We start from the raw sequence: 17,247 nt of genomic DNA, 5'->3' as shown, positions 1-17,247 counted from the left end.
TATTGCTGGACCCGCTGGAGGGAAGGGAGAAACAAGAGAACCAGAACCCGGACTGAGAGGGGGAGACGGCCAGACCCTGCTGCAGTAAAGTGAGGTTTTCAAAAGGGACTCTGGTGCTCGAAAACACTACCACTTGTGTCCACAAGGGCTGCTAGAATCAACAGAAAATGAAAGCTCCTCATAGCAGCTTTAACTGTGACATCTGCACACAAGTCAAAGTACAGTAGTGGTATAGAAGCAGCAGGATGAGGAGGAAAAGAAGTGAAAGAAGGAAGAGGAGAAGAAAAGCATCCTGTGTTGCTTCAACCTCTAAATAATAGTCGTACCACACAATATTACAACTATTATTTTATTATTTTATTGACACAGACGTGATCATGGTGACAATAAAAACAGCAAATAAAGGGTGGGGACAGAAAACACAGCAAGCTGCATTAAACAGTTAAAAATAACTGAGTGTCTGGAAATAGAATTTTGCTTATGTTATCGTGTCTGAAGGTGGAAATAGTGTAGTGGTTTTTGCCCTTATTTGAGCAGCTTTGCAGTTGCCATGGAGGTCATGGTAGTCATGGTCGTCATGGTCATGGTGGGCACTGTGATGTCTTTGAAGATGGGCTGTGTGAGACCAGAGTAGGATACTTTGTTCTCGCTGAGGGTCCCAATGATCATCTGGCGCATCTCCCTGCTGGCATCACCACGCACTGCCAGCAAAGCCTGAATGTGTTCCTCCCTGTGGAGACACCTCAGGGTTAACGTGTTAGCACCAACCTGCTCTGTGATTACTTATAAAATTGGGTGTAATTAATAGTATTCTTAATGGCTGCATTCCATTTAGGTGTGCCAGTTTATGGGCTCTGTACTGTGAATGCTGGACTAGTGTCATGGCTTACTAGGACAAAGGAATGACTCCAAAGCAACAATGTTAAGGAGCAGTGTGTGGGGTTTAGTGGCATCTAGTGGTGTGGTTGCAGATTGCAACTTGCTCCTCTCTTTCCAAGACTGCACTGCAGTGAGCCACTGAGTGCAAAATAACCATAATAACACTACTTTAGGAACTACAGAAGTCAGACAGCAGCTGGCGGTGCCGTGGCTTTACAGTTTCACAAGTGTGTCGTGGGGTGACCGTGGTTAAGTGGAGAGCAGGGCTGCCTTTCAATCAGAGGCTCGGCGGTTCGATCCCCGGCTCCTGCTCCACTTAACAGCAAGACACTTAACCCCAAAATTGTCACCAATTTCTACGGTGTATAGATAGATACTGACTTGTAAGTCACTTTGGATAAAAGCGTCTGCTAAATGACTGTAATGTAATGTGTCGGAAAACCACGGGGTCCTTCAGGTATTGTGAAAGTGCAAAAGGCTCTCTCTAGATCCAGTGTTTGGTTTGTGCATTCTGGGCTAGTGTAGAAACAATGGCGGAGCAACCAGACAACCAGCTCCCTATGTAGATATGAAGGGATCCTTCTAAGCAAATGAACACGTTTCCTAGGCGAGTATACACTAATGAAAACATTGTTATTTCAACGTATTATAACAACATCTATTTCTGCTAATAGATGCCCCTACATTCCACACACTGGCCCTTTAATGTGTCAGAGTCCAAACCTCAATCCCAGAAGCAGCACCCACTGTCCTTAACAGTTTATTTATTTAACCACTGGTCAAACAATTTCAAATCCTTCACAAATGGACTTAAAGACCTTTATTATAACATGATTCAATGTCAAATGTAAAGTGTATGCATTAATGGTGTACAGGGACGTCCGTTTCACCAACAAAAATATCCGTCTTTGTACTTGCATTCAGATTGAAGACCGTAGGTCGGCATGGTTCATACAGGAAGTCACTCTAGATTTGGTGAATGGTGTATCTTACCTAATATTCATTGGCAATTTAATTTTGTGCCTTCAAAGCATCAAATGTATTTTGTATTGGTGTATAATTTATTGTGGAATATACTTCCACAACCTCACAGTCCCCCCCCCCACCCCCCATCTTGTGGCCACAATGATATGAATCGATATGAAAAAAAAAGCACAGACATGTCAATCATAGCTTTTCTTTCTCCCCAGTAATAATAATGAGCAACTTCGGAGAGAAGAAATCATCTTCCATCGCAATATTTGTGCTTCCCTGAGCAATGTATTCGGATACATCGCTAGAACGCACTTTAGGTTTGATATGTTGAATATCAGCCAGATGCGTGTGTGTGTGTGTGTGTGTGTGTGTGTGTGTGTGTGTGTGTGTGTGTGTGTGTGTGTGTGTGTGTGTGTGTGTGTACCTGATGTCAGGATACTTGGACACCAGAGTGGTGACCTCCAGGAACAGCAGCGTGGGGTCAGTCAGCTTGAACACTTCAGCGATGGCTGCGATAGCACCACAAAGCCGGTCTGTGTCTTCACCCTACACCCAACAATCAAGCTGTCATTACTACGGTCACTGTTTCACTGACCGGGCAGTGTTTACCCTGAATCTATTCGGCCACCACAGTACTGAATGTTTTGACAGCTATTGCTATCGGTTGACGGACTTGTTAAACTCAAAACAGTAGTTAATTGTTAGTTATAAAGATGATCTGATACCATTTTTACTTTCCTCAATTTTTTCTTCCCAAACACACAAATCAAACGATAAAGGACATTATTATTAAATTTAGCCAAGCAGGACTGTGCTGCCCATCGCCTGCTAACAGCTAACGCTAACTACTTCTCCTACAGTTGATTTTAACACAGGTTTGTTGGTCACAATGTCACATTATCAGGAGAAAAATAGAAGAATAGTGTTGCAGGATAGAGAAACCGCAACATGTGGACTCACAGCAGCCAGCTTCCTGAAGAGGAACTTGAACTGATCCGCTTCTTTGATCATCCTCTCAGCTCCCTCCCTCCTTTCATCGGCGTTCTTAAAGGTGATCCTCTTCTGCATCACTGCTTTGATGTACTCCACCACCACCCTGCGCAGGGCCTCGCTCGTCATCTCCTGCACACACCACGGCCGACATATCAATCACGGTACAGGGCTCATAGTCCGCTGTGGGATGGTGAGTCTCCATTAAGTTTCCTAAGAATTCATTGAGATTTGTTTTTCGAGACACTCTGCTAAGAGCACGGTGTCCTGCTCCCGTCCTACCTGATTGAAGGGTTTCTTGATCTTGTTGAAGTCATTGAAGTAGTCCTCCACAGTCACACAGATGGTGTCCACAGCATGAGAGCCTGTCACCCACTTCCTGGTCAGCAGCTCATTCAGGTGATGCTGGTCAATGCAATGTCAAAATCAAAGCAATCAAATGCACTGGAGCCTTTTATTGTTGATCACTGAGACACTTATATGCAGACATACTACAGTGTATAAGGCTTGTAGTGATCAACCACTCGTATGGATGAAAAAGTGTTGGACAGAAGCTTGATGCTCTTTAATTAATTCACTTATAGTAATCAAGTAGTCCACTTTCAGTGTTCGTTTTGGGTCTTTTTTATTCATGACAAAATGTGGATAAACCTTTTAAAATTACGTTAATTCAATTTTTGTTGTGTTTTTTACTTTATTCCCTTGATATTTTGCCCCATAGTAACCCACCTGCTTGCCACAGTCACCACAGCGCAGGCAGCACATGCAGATGAACGCCACTTTCCTCTCCCCATGCCACTCGGCGAGTCAGCAAAGAACCTCGGCAAAGGGCGCCGTTCATCTGCATGCACCGCCCACGCTGCAGTGACACAAAGACGTCCAAAAAACCCGGCAAAGCCTCACCCTATGCAAGACCTCCATGAACGTTATATTCATGTAATAAATATACTAATGTCAATAAGATGGTAATCTGCGCAAGAAATAAAAACAAAAAACGCAGACAATATGTCCTACTTACCTCGAGGTCTAGAAAGACTTCATCCAACAGGAACTGACATCCCTCCTTGGCCACCTCATTGAGCGTCCTCTCTATGGCAGCATCACTGTCTGTGGGCTCTGATGACTGAGAGTACTTCCTCTTCAGACTGTTGATGGACTCTCTGAGGAAGACAACGTGATGCATTACAATATGGAACCCCAAAGTGTTCGATATCACATGAATAAAAACAGATATTAGAAGATGTATAAATTGTGTAAAATAAATAAAACAGCAATTGTGCTAAACAAATGCTTGCCTTAAGCCATTTGGCCAGCTCCGCTAGCTTAGCCACCAGCACTGGGTTGCACCAAATAGCAGTAATTTCGAACGTAGCCTAGTTTGAACATAATTTCTAAATTGGGTCGGAGTTTATGCGGTACTAGCATTTTAAGGGTGTGTATAAGAAGTGGACGTGCACCAGATGGACTGTGACAGAAGTGGAGGTCTTGATGCTTCGAGTTCAGCATTTTGGCCAGCGCCATCTTGGTTTTTTGCAACCAGTGAGAGAAAGCAATAATATTTGGACTATTGAGGAGTGACGTAGACATGCTGTTTAAGGCTCTGGTAGTGACCTGTCAATCACGAGGTAGCCCCACCCTAAAGCACACCCTGCTTTATGGTCTATTTGACTCTAAATGGACCATCATTTACTAAATGAACATCATGCTGTATTGAAGAAGACTTGAAACTAGAGATTGAGACCATAAACTCATGTTTACAATGTTTACTGAGGTAATAAATAAAGAGAGGAGTCATTTTCTCACACAACCAGAGGAGTCGCCCCCTGATGGACATTAGAGAGAATGCAGGTTTAAGTCACTTCAGCATGGCTTCATTTTTCAGAACAGGAGGTTGCCACCTGGTTACAACCTTTATCTTAGCTCTTAGTAAGTGTAAAATCCTCTGTACAATAGCGGTTGCCATGGTGCATTGTTTTGAAAAGTGGGATTACTAGGCAGATGAGGTTTAGAGAATTTATTCTACAGTACACAAACTAACGTCAAACAATAGCATTATACATTGTTATAGGTAGGGGTGAGACGGATCACAGAACTTACGCTTCTGACTGTATCACCATTTTGAGTCACGGATCAAATCAGCAGAAAAAAAGGGAGCAAATGTAACTGTTTGAGATACCTTGATCACAGTTTAGTAATTGATAGTTCTGTTTCATTCTTTCCTGAGTGTCAGTGGCCGTAAACAAAGTGGATATGTCCCCTCGCGCTCCACACCCAGCTATAACTACCAGGTGGTAGCCTACACTCGTCCTCTTTGATCTCCTCGCTGTTAGTCTGGCGTTTACCGCTGGCTAATTGCTCTGTAGATCCGTGTTTTGGTACTGGATTTTGCAGGTCTAAGAGAAGTAAGCACGACATCCTGCCTGCGGCTTTTCAAAGGCCGTCATTGACAGGCTATTCTTTCAGAGAATAGCAAGCACTATTCTTTGTGCTAGATAGCTCACCGGCTACACTGTCTGACTGTCCCAAACAGTCTAATGCAATCCTCATACTGCTAAACGTCCCTGTGGACAGCCACAGTTCTGGCTCATACTAACACTTGTTAATCATGTAGAAAATAGAATCTTACTTGAATGTTTGGCAGTTGTTGATGATGGCTATCATGTACTGTACATAACACTGAGGCAGCTGTCTGTCTCTCAGGTGCTCCTCTTTGTAGGTCATCGCCTCCTCTCTGTACCTACACACAACAACACACACATCTGTTAGAAATGGTTGTAATTTGTTCTCTTGATCGCCGTTTACATAGAACCAATATATAAAGGGTAGCTTTTCTTACAGAAAACAGAAAAGAACACAGTGACAGACAGATGAAAAATGACCCAGGTTTTATAATGTTATAATATGATATAATATGATATTTTTCATTTGACCGAAAATTCTGAAAGATTCTGACATCATTAATCGTTGAGCTTTTGGTGTGTGTGGCAAAATGAATCCCATCAACCTAAAGGATAGCTTTAAGAGATCTTTAGCACATCAGAAAGAAAGTATGGAAACAAGTTACCTGATGAGGAAAGTGTTCATCTGTTTCAGGCAGAGCTTCAAAACCTGCTCTTTGAAATCCCCATCAATCTGCGCAGCAACCTGCAGGTTCTGCTCGAACATCTGATGAAGAGTGGAATGACGAGACATTAAAAATGTATTCAAATTGAGATACACAATTACTGTACCTCATTTACAGTTTGGACCTTATGCTGAGACATTAAAACAAAAACTTGAATGGATCCAATTTCCTTGTCTGTTATGCAATAAGAGGTTTTTTTTAGGCCACTAACATATCCTGTTGATACGGCTACATGCAAGCAAACATCTGCCTACTATACAGACACTGAGCAACATTAGCATTCGTTTGGACCCGGGTTTGTGTCCACCTGATTCATGTAAGTCCAATATTAACTCTCCTTTAAGCTCCTCCAACTCCTGAGGGAAAGTTTAGTTGGCCAAACAGGACACAGTATTCTGAGAGAATAAGGAAAACACTGTTTGGTTTGATGAGACAAACCTGGCCCGAGAGCTGAATCTGGTCACCTGGCTGGTAAGAATCCTGAAACATGTATATCAGACGTGTGTAATGGGGTTGCTTGTCAGCAGAAGGACACGAGAACCAGCTCATTAGTAGCCACAAGCTAACATGTTGCAGTGTGAGTGAATGGGTAAAACTACACCTCTCAGCAAGACCCATATTCTCTTGAATCTGAAAAACCCTTATGATAAGTCATTGAATGCTGTTGAGTGACCCTCCTAAACCGGCACTGAAAATTAGTTGACTCATTGTCAATATCTTCTCACTCCTATTCAGGGTCAGGAATACTTCATCAAAGGTTGGAAGTGGCAGTGCGTGTGGTTATACTGCATGCGTGTTACCTGAAAGACGATGGCGGGCAGTGTGGTCTGGTAGTATCCGTCTTGGTCCGCCTCGGGCTCTGTTTCTTTCTGCCAGTCCTTCTTGTCCGTTTCCAGGGCCTTCCGCAGCCAGCCTGTTATATTAGACTGAAGATATGATGAGTCAAACAAAGAGTGTGGAGCATCGTTTCTGTGCCACTGTAACCTGGTTCACTTTTATCAGTTATGATGCGTTGTATTTTCTGTAAAGTGAATGTTTATTTGTCACTTAACTTAACTAGTAATGAAGTTACTGTGATTGGATGTCCAAACAGCAGGTCCAATTTCAGTGCAACACTCCCAATTTAATTATGTGGATTCCAACAGCAGGTCCAAATGAAACAAAGGCAGGCATAATGTGAATTAAGACTACAGTCTAAATAGCTTGAATGGGACCATTAAGCGCGTGGTATGCTCACTGATAAAAGCACTATTTACATGTCTAGGGATTATACAAAGACGGCCAATTTGTTGGTGTTTCAGAGAATAATGCAGCGCATCTGCAGAGGCTCGCACTAAAGTGCCAAAGGCGAGTATAAACAAAGCTTTACTATTCCTGTTAAAGGTCTCAAGAAACTGCTAGCAGAGTGCTATTTGATGATTAATATTTACTTGTTTCCTGTAGAAACAGAAGGAATATCACGGATATTGATTGGCGTTTGAAGTAGCCAATAGCGTTGAGTGTCCGTTACGCCAACACCATTGCCTCCACCAGCAGATTTTACTGGTGGGTGTGGACAAATGTTGGAGGCCGAGATCCAAAACCGTCAGAGCTGCTGGTGTAGGAGAGACACAGGCTCATCGCCGCGACAGAATTTGTTCGATTGTTGGGCCAGATAGTGGTGTATAGGTCATGATCAGCACAATACATACCGGTAAGTGACAAAAAAAACTTTAACATCCATTTTGATTCCATGGTGTGTGGTGCGTACTGTGAAAGTCTTGACATATTTGCTGAGCAGATCGTCCACCACATCTTGAGGCAGAAGAGGCTCCAGCTGGTTGATGTCGCACTCTGAAAAGAGCTCTGGATGGCCCATCATCTCTGCACTGAAACCCACACATGCACACAGATTTACTTAAAGATCAGTTCCATCTGCAGTTGCCTCATGAATTCATGATGGACTGGTGGTGATGTCGGCAAATACAATTTCAGTCGGCAGTTTAACCAGGTGTAGAAATACCTATTTGTACAGCCATTATTGGATGAGCTGCTCTGAGATTAGTTTTCAAGTTAAGAATGACATCACTGCTGAATGTAACAAAAAAGGTTAAATAAATAAATAACAGAAATCAGTAATCCCATCAAGATTGAACGACTGTCACAACACTGAATCGACTGAGGAAGTTTTGTTCAGTGGCGGTACTATGTGCGACAAATACAGCTGAAGCTTGACTTGACTAACGCAGTTTGAACGCAGAAATAAAGTGTCCGCCAAAAACAGCGCAATGCATGAATAAATAACTTAAAAGATTCCACTTAAGTTTTTTTTGCTGGTTTTTGAAATAGAAAAAGCCCACTCACCCATTTGTAAAAAGCACAGGCGTAGGTTACCACAGTAACTAATCAATAAGATTACGAATAATATGAACACAAGCCCTAGCTGAATCGACGTACGCTGTTCTAAGTTTGGAAAAACCGGAAAGAGTTGGTTCTGATTTTTTGAAGTGAGGTTGTATTAGGTACTTCTCCAGTCAGTGTATGACTATGGTAGATGGAGTTTGGAGAAACAGACAGGAGTACCAGCAAGAGAGAAAAGCAATGGACTGCTGCGTGCCTACGAATGCTATGTGTCACGGGCTTTTATTGTGAAAGGTAAGAACGGATGAGTGGATCTGGTATGTGCTGCCTTTGCCAAGGGTGACAGATCAACTTTTTCGCAGCATAATATTTGCGCTCATAACAAAAACAACAGTAAAAAAACAACACATTGACGTGCAAAGTTTCTCCTCGCGGCAAACCCACATTCTCAAAGTTCTCCTTTTACTTCACCCATGCGGCCGTGTCAGATGGTGTAATGTCACTTTGGCCATGCAGACACTCGTCACCCTGTGTGTGACTTTCGGATACTCAGCTTTTGTGCCTTGACTCCTGTCTGTGCCATCTTAGTTACTGTAATACATACTGACTATGAATAAGGATATGTATGTAGAACATCATCATGCAGAAACCTACGAAACCTTTTTAGAAGGGCTTGGGAAAGTAGCATTTTGACGCTAAAACATAGGCACTTCCACTAAATTTAGAATTTTTGGATTTGAACACATGAGAAACACCACTGTTAAACTACAGTATGACATAAAAAACAAAAAAATATCTAATAATAACGGCCTTTAAGGCACTCTTGCTTTTTGCTTTTAGGGATTTAGGACCCATTTCTACAAACTGGGGTTGAGCCTGTTGACTCATTAATCAACACCACATAGAAGTTACAATGGAGATGTCTCAAACCAAGTGATTGCACGCCACTCCTCGTCCTAAATGATTGAGAAGGAGGTACACTTAAAACACGGTAGGTAAACAATGCCCCCCCATGGACGGGGCAAGCCACAATGATCACTGATTGGCAAAGAAAGTTCTGTCTTTGAAACAATGAATGTCCCACAATAACACTATAAACACACACAGGGCTGGTAAAAGTGTGTGTGGTGTTACCTCTTATATGTGTTGAGGACCCAGGTTAGCAGGGATACGATCTCATTAGCCTCCAAGTCCTCAGAGGCCAGTTCTGTGACACGAGTGGACACAGCATTGTGGTAGAGACTGAAAAACCTGAAACACAAATACATTAAAAGGGATGTTAATAATTAACCCACAATTACATTTTTTTTACCAATTAATGCTATCAGTTAAACATATATATTAAAAATAAACTCAGAGGAGCGGGTTGTCACTTACAGGAGAATGTCCACCTTATAAAAGGTCAGCCCACCTTAAGTGAGCCTGAGCAGCAGTTGTTCCCCCCCCCCTCACTTTAATCAGCAGGTGGCAAGCAAGACACAAGAACTTGGCTCCGGTCTTGAGGAGTCCTAGTATTTATTCACCGACAAGAAAACTGCACACACACTGCACCGCTACGTTTACAGCTGTGACGTTACTGCTGTGACGTTACTGCTGTGACGTTACTGCTGGGTCCTGGGGCAGGGGATGTCGTATGCTGTACACACTGTAAAGCTCTCTGAGGCAAATTTTTGATTTGTGATTTGGGCTATGAAATTGAATTGAACTCAACATCGTGGCTGCTAACTCTATCAGATGGGTGACCTGGGGACTCAGTTTTCAGCACACACTGCTTCTGGTGATAAGTGATGGATTTGACCTGTTTGTGCATCAGGTCATCGTTCCAGCTGGGCAGCTTGTTTGGCACTTCAAGAACAACGGCCTGCATGCAAGGCACTAATCTTGTCGCTTAACGAGCGGTTAACGGGGGGTCGGCTATCCTGAATGCAGCTTAATGTGCTAAATGATGGTGGAATTAATGTACAATTGAACACTTAAAAAAATTAAATTAATTGTTCAATTCATTAAATTGTTCTGGTGACACAATTTGATACTTTATCAGGGATGCATGAAAATATGGCTTACATTTTAAAAGTTCAATTGTACCTCAGCGGTGCTTGGAGGACTCATTTCTGTTCTGAATGCGATGTGTTCCATAAACTTGTGTTTAGAACCCGTTCAGTGCTGAGATCATTTTGTGTCTGTTACCTGTTGAAAGTGTTGTAGTGCTGGGGGAAGCACTGCACCATGAGGTTCTTGACAATGATGAGGTCATCCAGAACATATTTCCTGGTTATTTCTAGAAGACGAACCAGCCACATTTTGTCAGCCTCTCTCGTCACAGACTGGGTGCCCTCGATGCGGGTGCTGACTGTACCCTCCAACACCTGCCACAAAAACAGATCAAAGACTTCAGAAGAAGCCAAGGCTTGGGGTAAAGGCAACTCAATAATAATAATCTTCTCTGCACAAAAGTTATAATGGAAAACTTAAAAAATGCCAAACAATAAATGAAAACGTTGAGGCTTCACTGTTGAGAGTTCAATAGTATGTACGCTTGCAAAAGAAACGTTTTTTTTGACAGTTGTCGTCTTGGAGGTCGGAAACAGGACATCCCAGCTGGGTGTATTCAGACCTCCCAAGTTGTCTGGAGTGAAGCATAAGGGTTGACACTAAAATGCAATCTACAAGGAAACTTACTGGGAATAATATGTTCCACAAGCAACCTCCATATGGTCTCCATATTTGGGGCTAGATCATTTGAGACTAGTTCTGACTGTTGTGAAATACTTTTGTGGTGTATTACGAGGAATAGAGAGAACAAAAACACAAGCAAGGACAATCGGATAGTAGCCATTTGGGAAGAAAGACAAGTCAGAGTAAGACAGCAGGAAAAAATTGGAAGAAGAGTCGGATGAAAAGTCAGATGAAGGACGAAGAGAGTTAGAAAGCAAAGAAGAAGAGTTGCATGAAGAAAAGAAATGGAAGAATGTTTGGAGAAAAAAAAAAAAAGGATGAAGGGTTGGATATGGAAGAAGAATCAAATGATGTGTCGTATGAAGACAAAGGGTCAAAGAACAGAAAAACAATTGTCTTCCTCATTAAAACTAGATAGTAGTCAAGTCAACCTCAGGGCCACCTAAAAGAGTACAAAGAGATATTCTACTTTATTCTAATGGTCAAAACAATATTCTTCCTAACAGTGAGTCTTTAAAGAGTATTGCTCTTGATCCGTCATCACCTCGAACATCTTGTCCTTCCACCGTTTGGGTCTCCCAGGTGGGATGAACCCAGTCTGTTTCTTGCGGTCCACCATTCGTCGATCGATCTTCTCCTCACGCTCAATGATGCGAACCACTGACACCAGCATAGTGGGGTCACGACGAACCGTGACCATGGCCCTCTGCAGTACCATCCATAATTGCTTGGCCAGCTCATCGGACAACTCCTGAACCTGGAAGAGAAACGGAAAGAGACTGAAAACCGACTGCCGTGAGGCTTTGATTTATGTCGCTACTTAAGAACTAAAAATGTCTTTGGTAGAATACAAATGTATTCTCCAGAGAGGCAAACTATCCTTAGCTCCAGACTAAATCAGCTCAAAAGCATGGAACATATGTGCTTACAACTATGCAATAAGGCTTATTGTCTGCAAATAAATGGATACTATCAGATGGGCAGATGCTTGCAGGTTTAAACTGATTTTATTTCTATTTTATGATTCCTGCAGCATGATGTTTGTTGCCGTTTAAAATACAAGGTCCTATTGCAACAAACACAACTCCACAGTCACTTAATAAAAAGGAGAATTGGTGAGAAAACACAAATGAGCTGCTGATAATGTGACCCTGTCAGACAAATAGAACATTTTGTGTTGTTTGGTCTGTATCTAAACACATTAATAGTAAACCATAAGCCTTGTATTAGACAAGTTGAACGTGATGTTGTCTGCAATCGAGTCAGGATTAAGATTTTACAAAGGCGACTAACTCCTTCTTAAATGCTTTAGAAACAGAGGGTTTTAAAAAGTCTACATTTGAGTACATATTTGCCAAATCAAATTGTTTACAGGATAATTCACACATTTCAAAGTGCTATCCATTTAGAGGTGCTGAAATTTAAATGTTTTATCTTTTATTTTATTTTCTGTTGTTTATTGTCGCATTTTGATCGGGCCATAAGGGTGCACCGATCGATTGATAGCAGCTTTGATCACACAGTGATCGGATATTTGCAAAAAATATAATAATCGATAAATAGCGAATGTAAAGCAGTATTGTGTAATGCCCGGGCCAGAGCAGCGCGGCTGCATGTCAGCTGTGTGGATCACAACATAAATAGACAGTGAAAATGATCTTCTGACAGTATATTGTCATCATGCCGGCAACTTCACTACAGTTTACATGTCCATACTCCATCACTCAAACTTACGTCTTCGAAGTAAATGGAGATGAGGTTCATGTCGCTTGTGTTCTTGCTGTCCATACGGTACTGCTCGTACATGAGGTCGTCCCGAGAACACTCCAGCTCCATCAGCTTTCTGTGGGCCTGCAACAGCTCGGCCTGTTCTATCAGCAGCTTCGTCCCAGACACAATCTGTGGCACTATACACACAGCACAGCCACAAAGACACACATAGCACTAAGAGTGAGCGAAAACTGGAGAGTCAAACTTCAAATATAGCTTGTAGTCTCAGTCCCGTCTAAAGCCTGTTTAGGTATATTGTCCAGGGTGGGACAAACGGTCGTTGTTTTTTTAGGACGGTTTGAACTGAGCTTACCGGAGAAAATGTTTTTGAGGTTTTCCACAGCTGAGGCCAGCTGACTGTGTTGAACGACGGCATCCTTGACGTCTTTCAGGTTCTCTATGGTGTTGATGCTCTGCCTCCAGTCTTTGCTCACATCAGCCAGTGAGCCCTGGATGTCTTTGACGTCCAGCAGAGCACTGTGCAGCTGGGTCAGTCCGGTGCGAACGCCATCCAGCTGGGACTGGATGGCTGCCTGAAGGACATCGGGGGCAGAGAGAGAGATACCATTGTTATAAGGGCTAGGGGCGATTCGTCGATGTAATCGACTTCAAAAATACGTTGATTTGCATAACTTGAAAAGAAGTGGCTGCACCCGGTCAAAGCATGCATTCCCCCGAAGAACACGCTGCAGGTTAAAAAACTTCACCCATGATAAAGCGTTGAAGTATTTTAGATAGAGACCCAACAACGTGGTGGTCTGTAAACTCTGCAAATTGGAAATGGCTTATCACTGCAGTACAACTGCTATGCATGAACACTTTCAAAGACAGCACCATCCCATTTACTTTTGGTCTCCACCCAAGCATGATATATATAGATTATCAATACATGGAATGTGTTTCTGTTAGTACTAGTCACTTAAAATTGTTACTTCATCGCCCCCATTTTAAAAGTAATTTATGCACCTCTGCTGTTATGCTAACCGTAAATTACACCATGGGTCATCTGTCTTTCGGCCATTTTAGATTTTTTGTTTAATTTAACATCCATGTATCAGTGAGAAAATGGCTTTAACTAACGTAACAGACTGCACTACAGTGATGAAATCAATCCTTGTCATATCCACTTTAAGTTTTAAGTGAAGTACTTAATAAAAATACTGATTCTTCAGCTCAGTGAGAGGGTTGCTATGACATACAGGGATTAAATTAATCTTTGTCACGGCAATCCTTTTGAATTTGAGGTCCAGTATTTTTACAATCAGGCATCTGACAAATAGGGTATATTATATTGCATCATATACATGTACATTACATTTTAAGAAGGTGATTGACATTTTTTAAACATTAATAAGACAAGCTTATGATATTTATTTTGGGTACATTCATTATATTAGTCAAGAATTTTAAAAATGTGTTTTTCATAGTAAACGATAAATCAGATAGATTAATCGGCTTATTGAAAAAATACTTACTGTTAGATGCAGCCCTAATTGTTATAATTACTAGTATTATTTGTTACTGTAAATTACAGAAGTTAGTATTACTTTGCTTTGTGTTAATTAATAATATTGGGGGTTGGGAGGGGGACTAACATGGAGCTAAAATAGACTGTGTTATCGTGTTATTGTGACATTTGAACTTCTCTGGTATTTTTGCTGATCTATTCCTGTAACCCTTTGACACTACAGATGATGATTATAACTTTACAAACATAATTTCATTAGCTTTTTACTGATTATCCCTGCATTTTGCAGTGTTGACATTTGAAGCCAACTTCAAATTTTTCACTATTTTCTGACATTTTACTGATAAAACAGTTGCTGAATGTGAAAAGAAGGAGGGTAGACTGAAATACACTGCACTGTGTACTGTGCACTGTCTGTTAACACATCACCTTTAGCCTGGCTTCCACAGAGGCCTTCTTGCGAGCCTCTCTTCTTCTGTACTGCTCCACTTTGTCCAGCTGGTCGGACCTCTGCAGCATCCCTGCCACGCGCTGCACCGCCGTGGCAACCGCCTCCCGACTCGTCTCCTCCATGGAGTTGCTCAGTTGTATAAAGCTCCAGTTTTATCCAAAGGCTTCATGCAAACACTAGAAGAGGAAAAATACAGACCGTTAATAGGTAAGAAAAAAGCTGATCTGGCAAAATGTTTCCTACAGCAAATACAAAATATACAGTAATAATTCCAGTGTTTTCCTATCACATTTCATTATAAAAAAGGTCCCATCAGCTTGTTGTCTACTGAGACACAGAGACACAACAATCTACAGTATATAGTGTGGCTGTTCCACAAAAACTAAAATCACATCAATATTTAATTAGTAGATTCAGCATTTGACTGGTTTAAAACAGTGTTGTCTCACAACACTGTTTTAAATCAGTAACTCAACTAACCGAGAGGGAACCATGGCGTTACAAAAATACACAGAAAACAGCAGTTTCACTGTTTGCAATTCTAACAATAAATAAATGAACAGCAAGATATCTCAGGTGGAACATACCTCTGTGTTTGACTGTTTGAAAACTGTAACCCTATCTATATCAACATCAGTATTTGATTCATACTTAAAACGAAGAGGATGACTAATCCCTGGCATAAAAGCCTATCCACATTACAGTCCTTTTCTCCAAAGTAAATATGGGACACCGTATAGAACATCAACAGAAATCATAAAGGGACTGTCTTTCTTAACATTTCTTAGAGCTATTTAATTGCCAAACATTGCTGAATGACTCCTAGTATTAATACAGGTTAGCATTTATTACCGTTAGCTAGTACGTTACTGAGTGGTAATGTCATGTCAGCTAGCGAGCTAGCTGTTATCTAGCTAACGTTAGCGTCATTTTTAGACAGCTGGTCACAGCTACCGGAAAAACTATGGACTCGGACATATAATGTCAAATAATAACAGTAGCTAACCCTACTAATAAACTTACATTTTCCAGCTGAATAAATGTAAGTTAGCGTAAGTAGCATAAGCGAAGCTAACAACGTACGGGAAAAAGGCTAACATTATCTCAAAGTCTGTGCAACAAGCTCGCTATACACACCCAAGAAACAGTATTACCTCAGGCACTTAGGGACCAAACATGGGGAGAATGACACGCATTACTACAAATACAAATATAACATTGATATTTCTGATGGAGTTTTGTTGTTGTGGTTCCACTTCCTCGTTGGAGCTCTGCCCAGCACCAGAGCCGTTTAAAGAGAGAGTTCCGTCATCTCCGTCACGCCTATGGACCTTTTTTTTTTTTTTTTTTTACAGCAATGGCAGCTCACGGAGCCTCTCTAAAGTTCCTAGAAGTTTGCACCGTATGCTAGCAGCGCCATAGAGCTGCAGCGGAAGGGACCGTTCGTGATTGACTTTTAACAGGTAACACGTTTAAAGAAAGAGATTGTATATTATCACCACACCTTAATAAAATGAGCACGTGCATGACAGCTTGTTAGTGGATTTTCCACCTCTAAATGACTAACGTTAGATATAGAGAATGTTAGCAGATAACAGATGAAACTAATGAGAACCATACTGGATCAAGTTAGTACCACATAACAGTAAACACAGCAAGAACAGCCTACGCTTTTTTCATTAATATTTAAATATTAATATCACATATCACATTTTATTAGCTAAATATACTGTTGGATTTTATAAACAAACTTATAACCCGGCTCATTAATCTTATTATTAATAATTAGTGTAATACCAGTGTACCGCTATGATTTTGAAACTATGTAATTAATAAAATGCATTTAGTGTAACTCCATTGTACCACCAGGAATTTAAAACTATGTAATTAATAAAGAAATGCATTCAGTATAATACTCCATTGTACCACCAGTAATTTAAAACTACGTAATTAATATAGAAATGCATTTAGTGTAATACTTGATGGTACCGCCATATGGTTTAAGGGAAAATTCCAAATATCCAGTTACATGAACGTCGCAATATATATATATATATATATATATATATATATATATATATATATATATATATATATATACATGTAGTGTATAGTGTGTAGTTACTATTATTAAGTACAGTGATGATAACTGTCACGGCCAGACTCAATTAGAGATACGAAGACACCTGAACCCCAAATATTCCACTTAAATGTGTCTTGAAATCCTTTCAGACAGCAACAGAACTCAGAACTACACTACACTTGTAGCATTTAATCACAAAAGTAGCATTAAAGATCTCTTTGCACTGTCCACATTAACATACTCTGAAAGGGACAATATTCACGAGTACTTTTATTATTAGGTACATGCAGAACATGTACATTCTGGTGTTGACCCATATGTAGATTTACTAGATACTCCAACTCCAACTGCTGAATGTACATACACTGGATATTTGTATGGTATTTTTTTTAGTTAATTTAAATAGAAAAATAAAACCATACTCTTCAGTCTAAACCTATGTTATTCCCCTCAGTTTGCTTTTGTCCCCTTTGTTTTTGTCCCTGTCTTAC

The 17,247-nt window shown here is 41.0% G+C and overlaps 1 protein-coding gene across 1 annotated transcript; it reads right to left on the bottom strand.

Moving 5' to 3' along the window:
* Window positions 1–335: 335 nt before the first annotated feature.
* Window positions 336–15,937, bottom strand: exoc3 (exocyst complex component 3). Its single transcript, XM_068738035.1, has 16 exons — window positions 15,828–15,937; window positions 14,652–14,849; window positions 13,068–13,287; window positions 12,719–12,891; window positions 11,529–11,741; window positions 10,496–10,674; window positions 9,443–9,559; window positions 7,719–7,836; window positions 6,769–6,894; window positions 5,909–6,009; window positions 5,471–5,581; window positions 3,863–4,004; window positions 3,127–3,249; window positions 2,815–2,976; window positions 2,279–2,400; window positions 336–730 (listed from the first exon to the last, which is right to left on the bottom strand). Exons 2-16 carry the CDS (start codon window positions 14,793–14,795, stop codon window positions 526–528), a joined length of 2,256 nt encoding a protein of 751 aa, XP_068594136.1. The 5' UTR covers window positions 14,796–14,849; window positions 15,828–15,937; the 3' UTR covers window positions 336–525.
* Between the last annotated feature and the right edge of the window lie 1,310 nt (window positions 15,938–17,247).

The sequence above is a fragment of the Cebidichthys violaceus genome, unplaced genomic scaffold (assembly GCF_023349555.1).
Source record: "Cebidichthys violaceus isolate CVI_PGR_0920_01 unplaced genomic scaffold, fCebVio1.0.p SCAF_8, whole genome shotgun sequence".
NCBI lineage: Eukaryota > Metazoa > Chordata > Actinopteri > Perciformes > Stichaeidae > Cebidichthys > Cebidichthys violaceus.
This window is presented reverse-complemented; position numbering and strand designations above follow the sequence as displayed.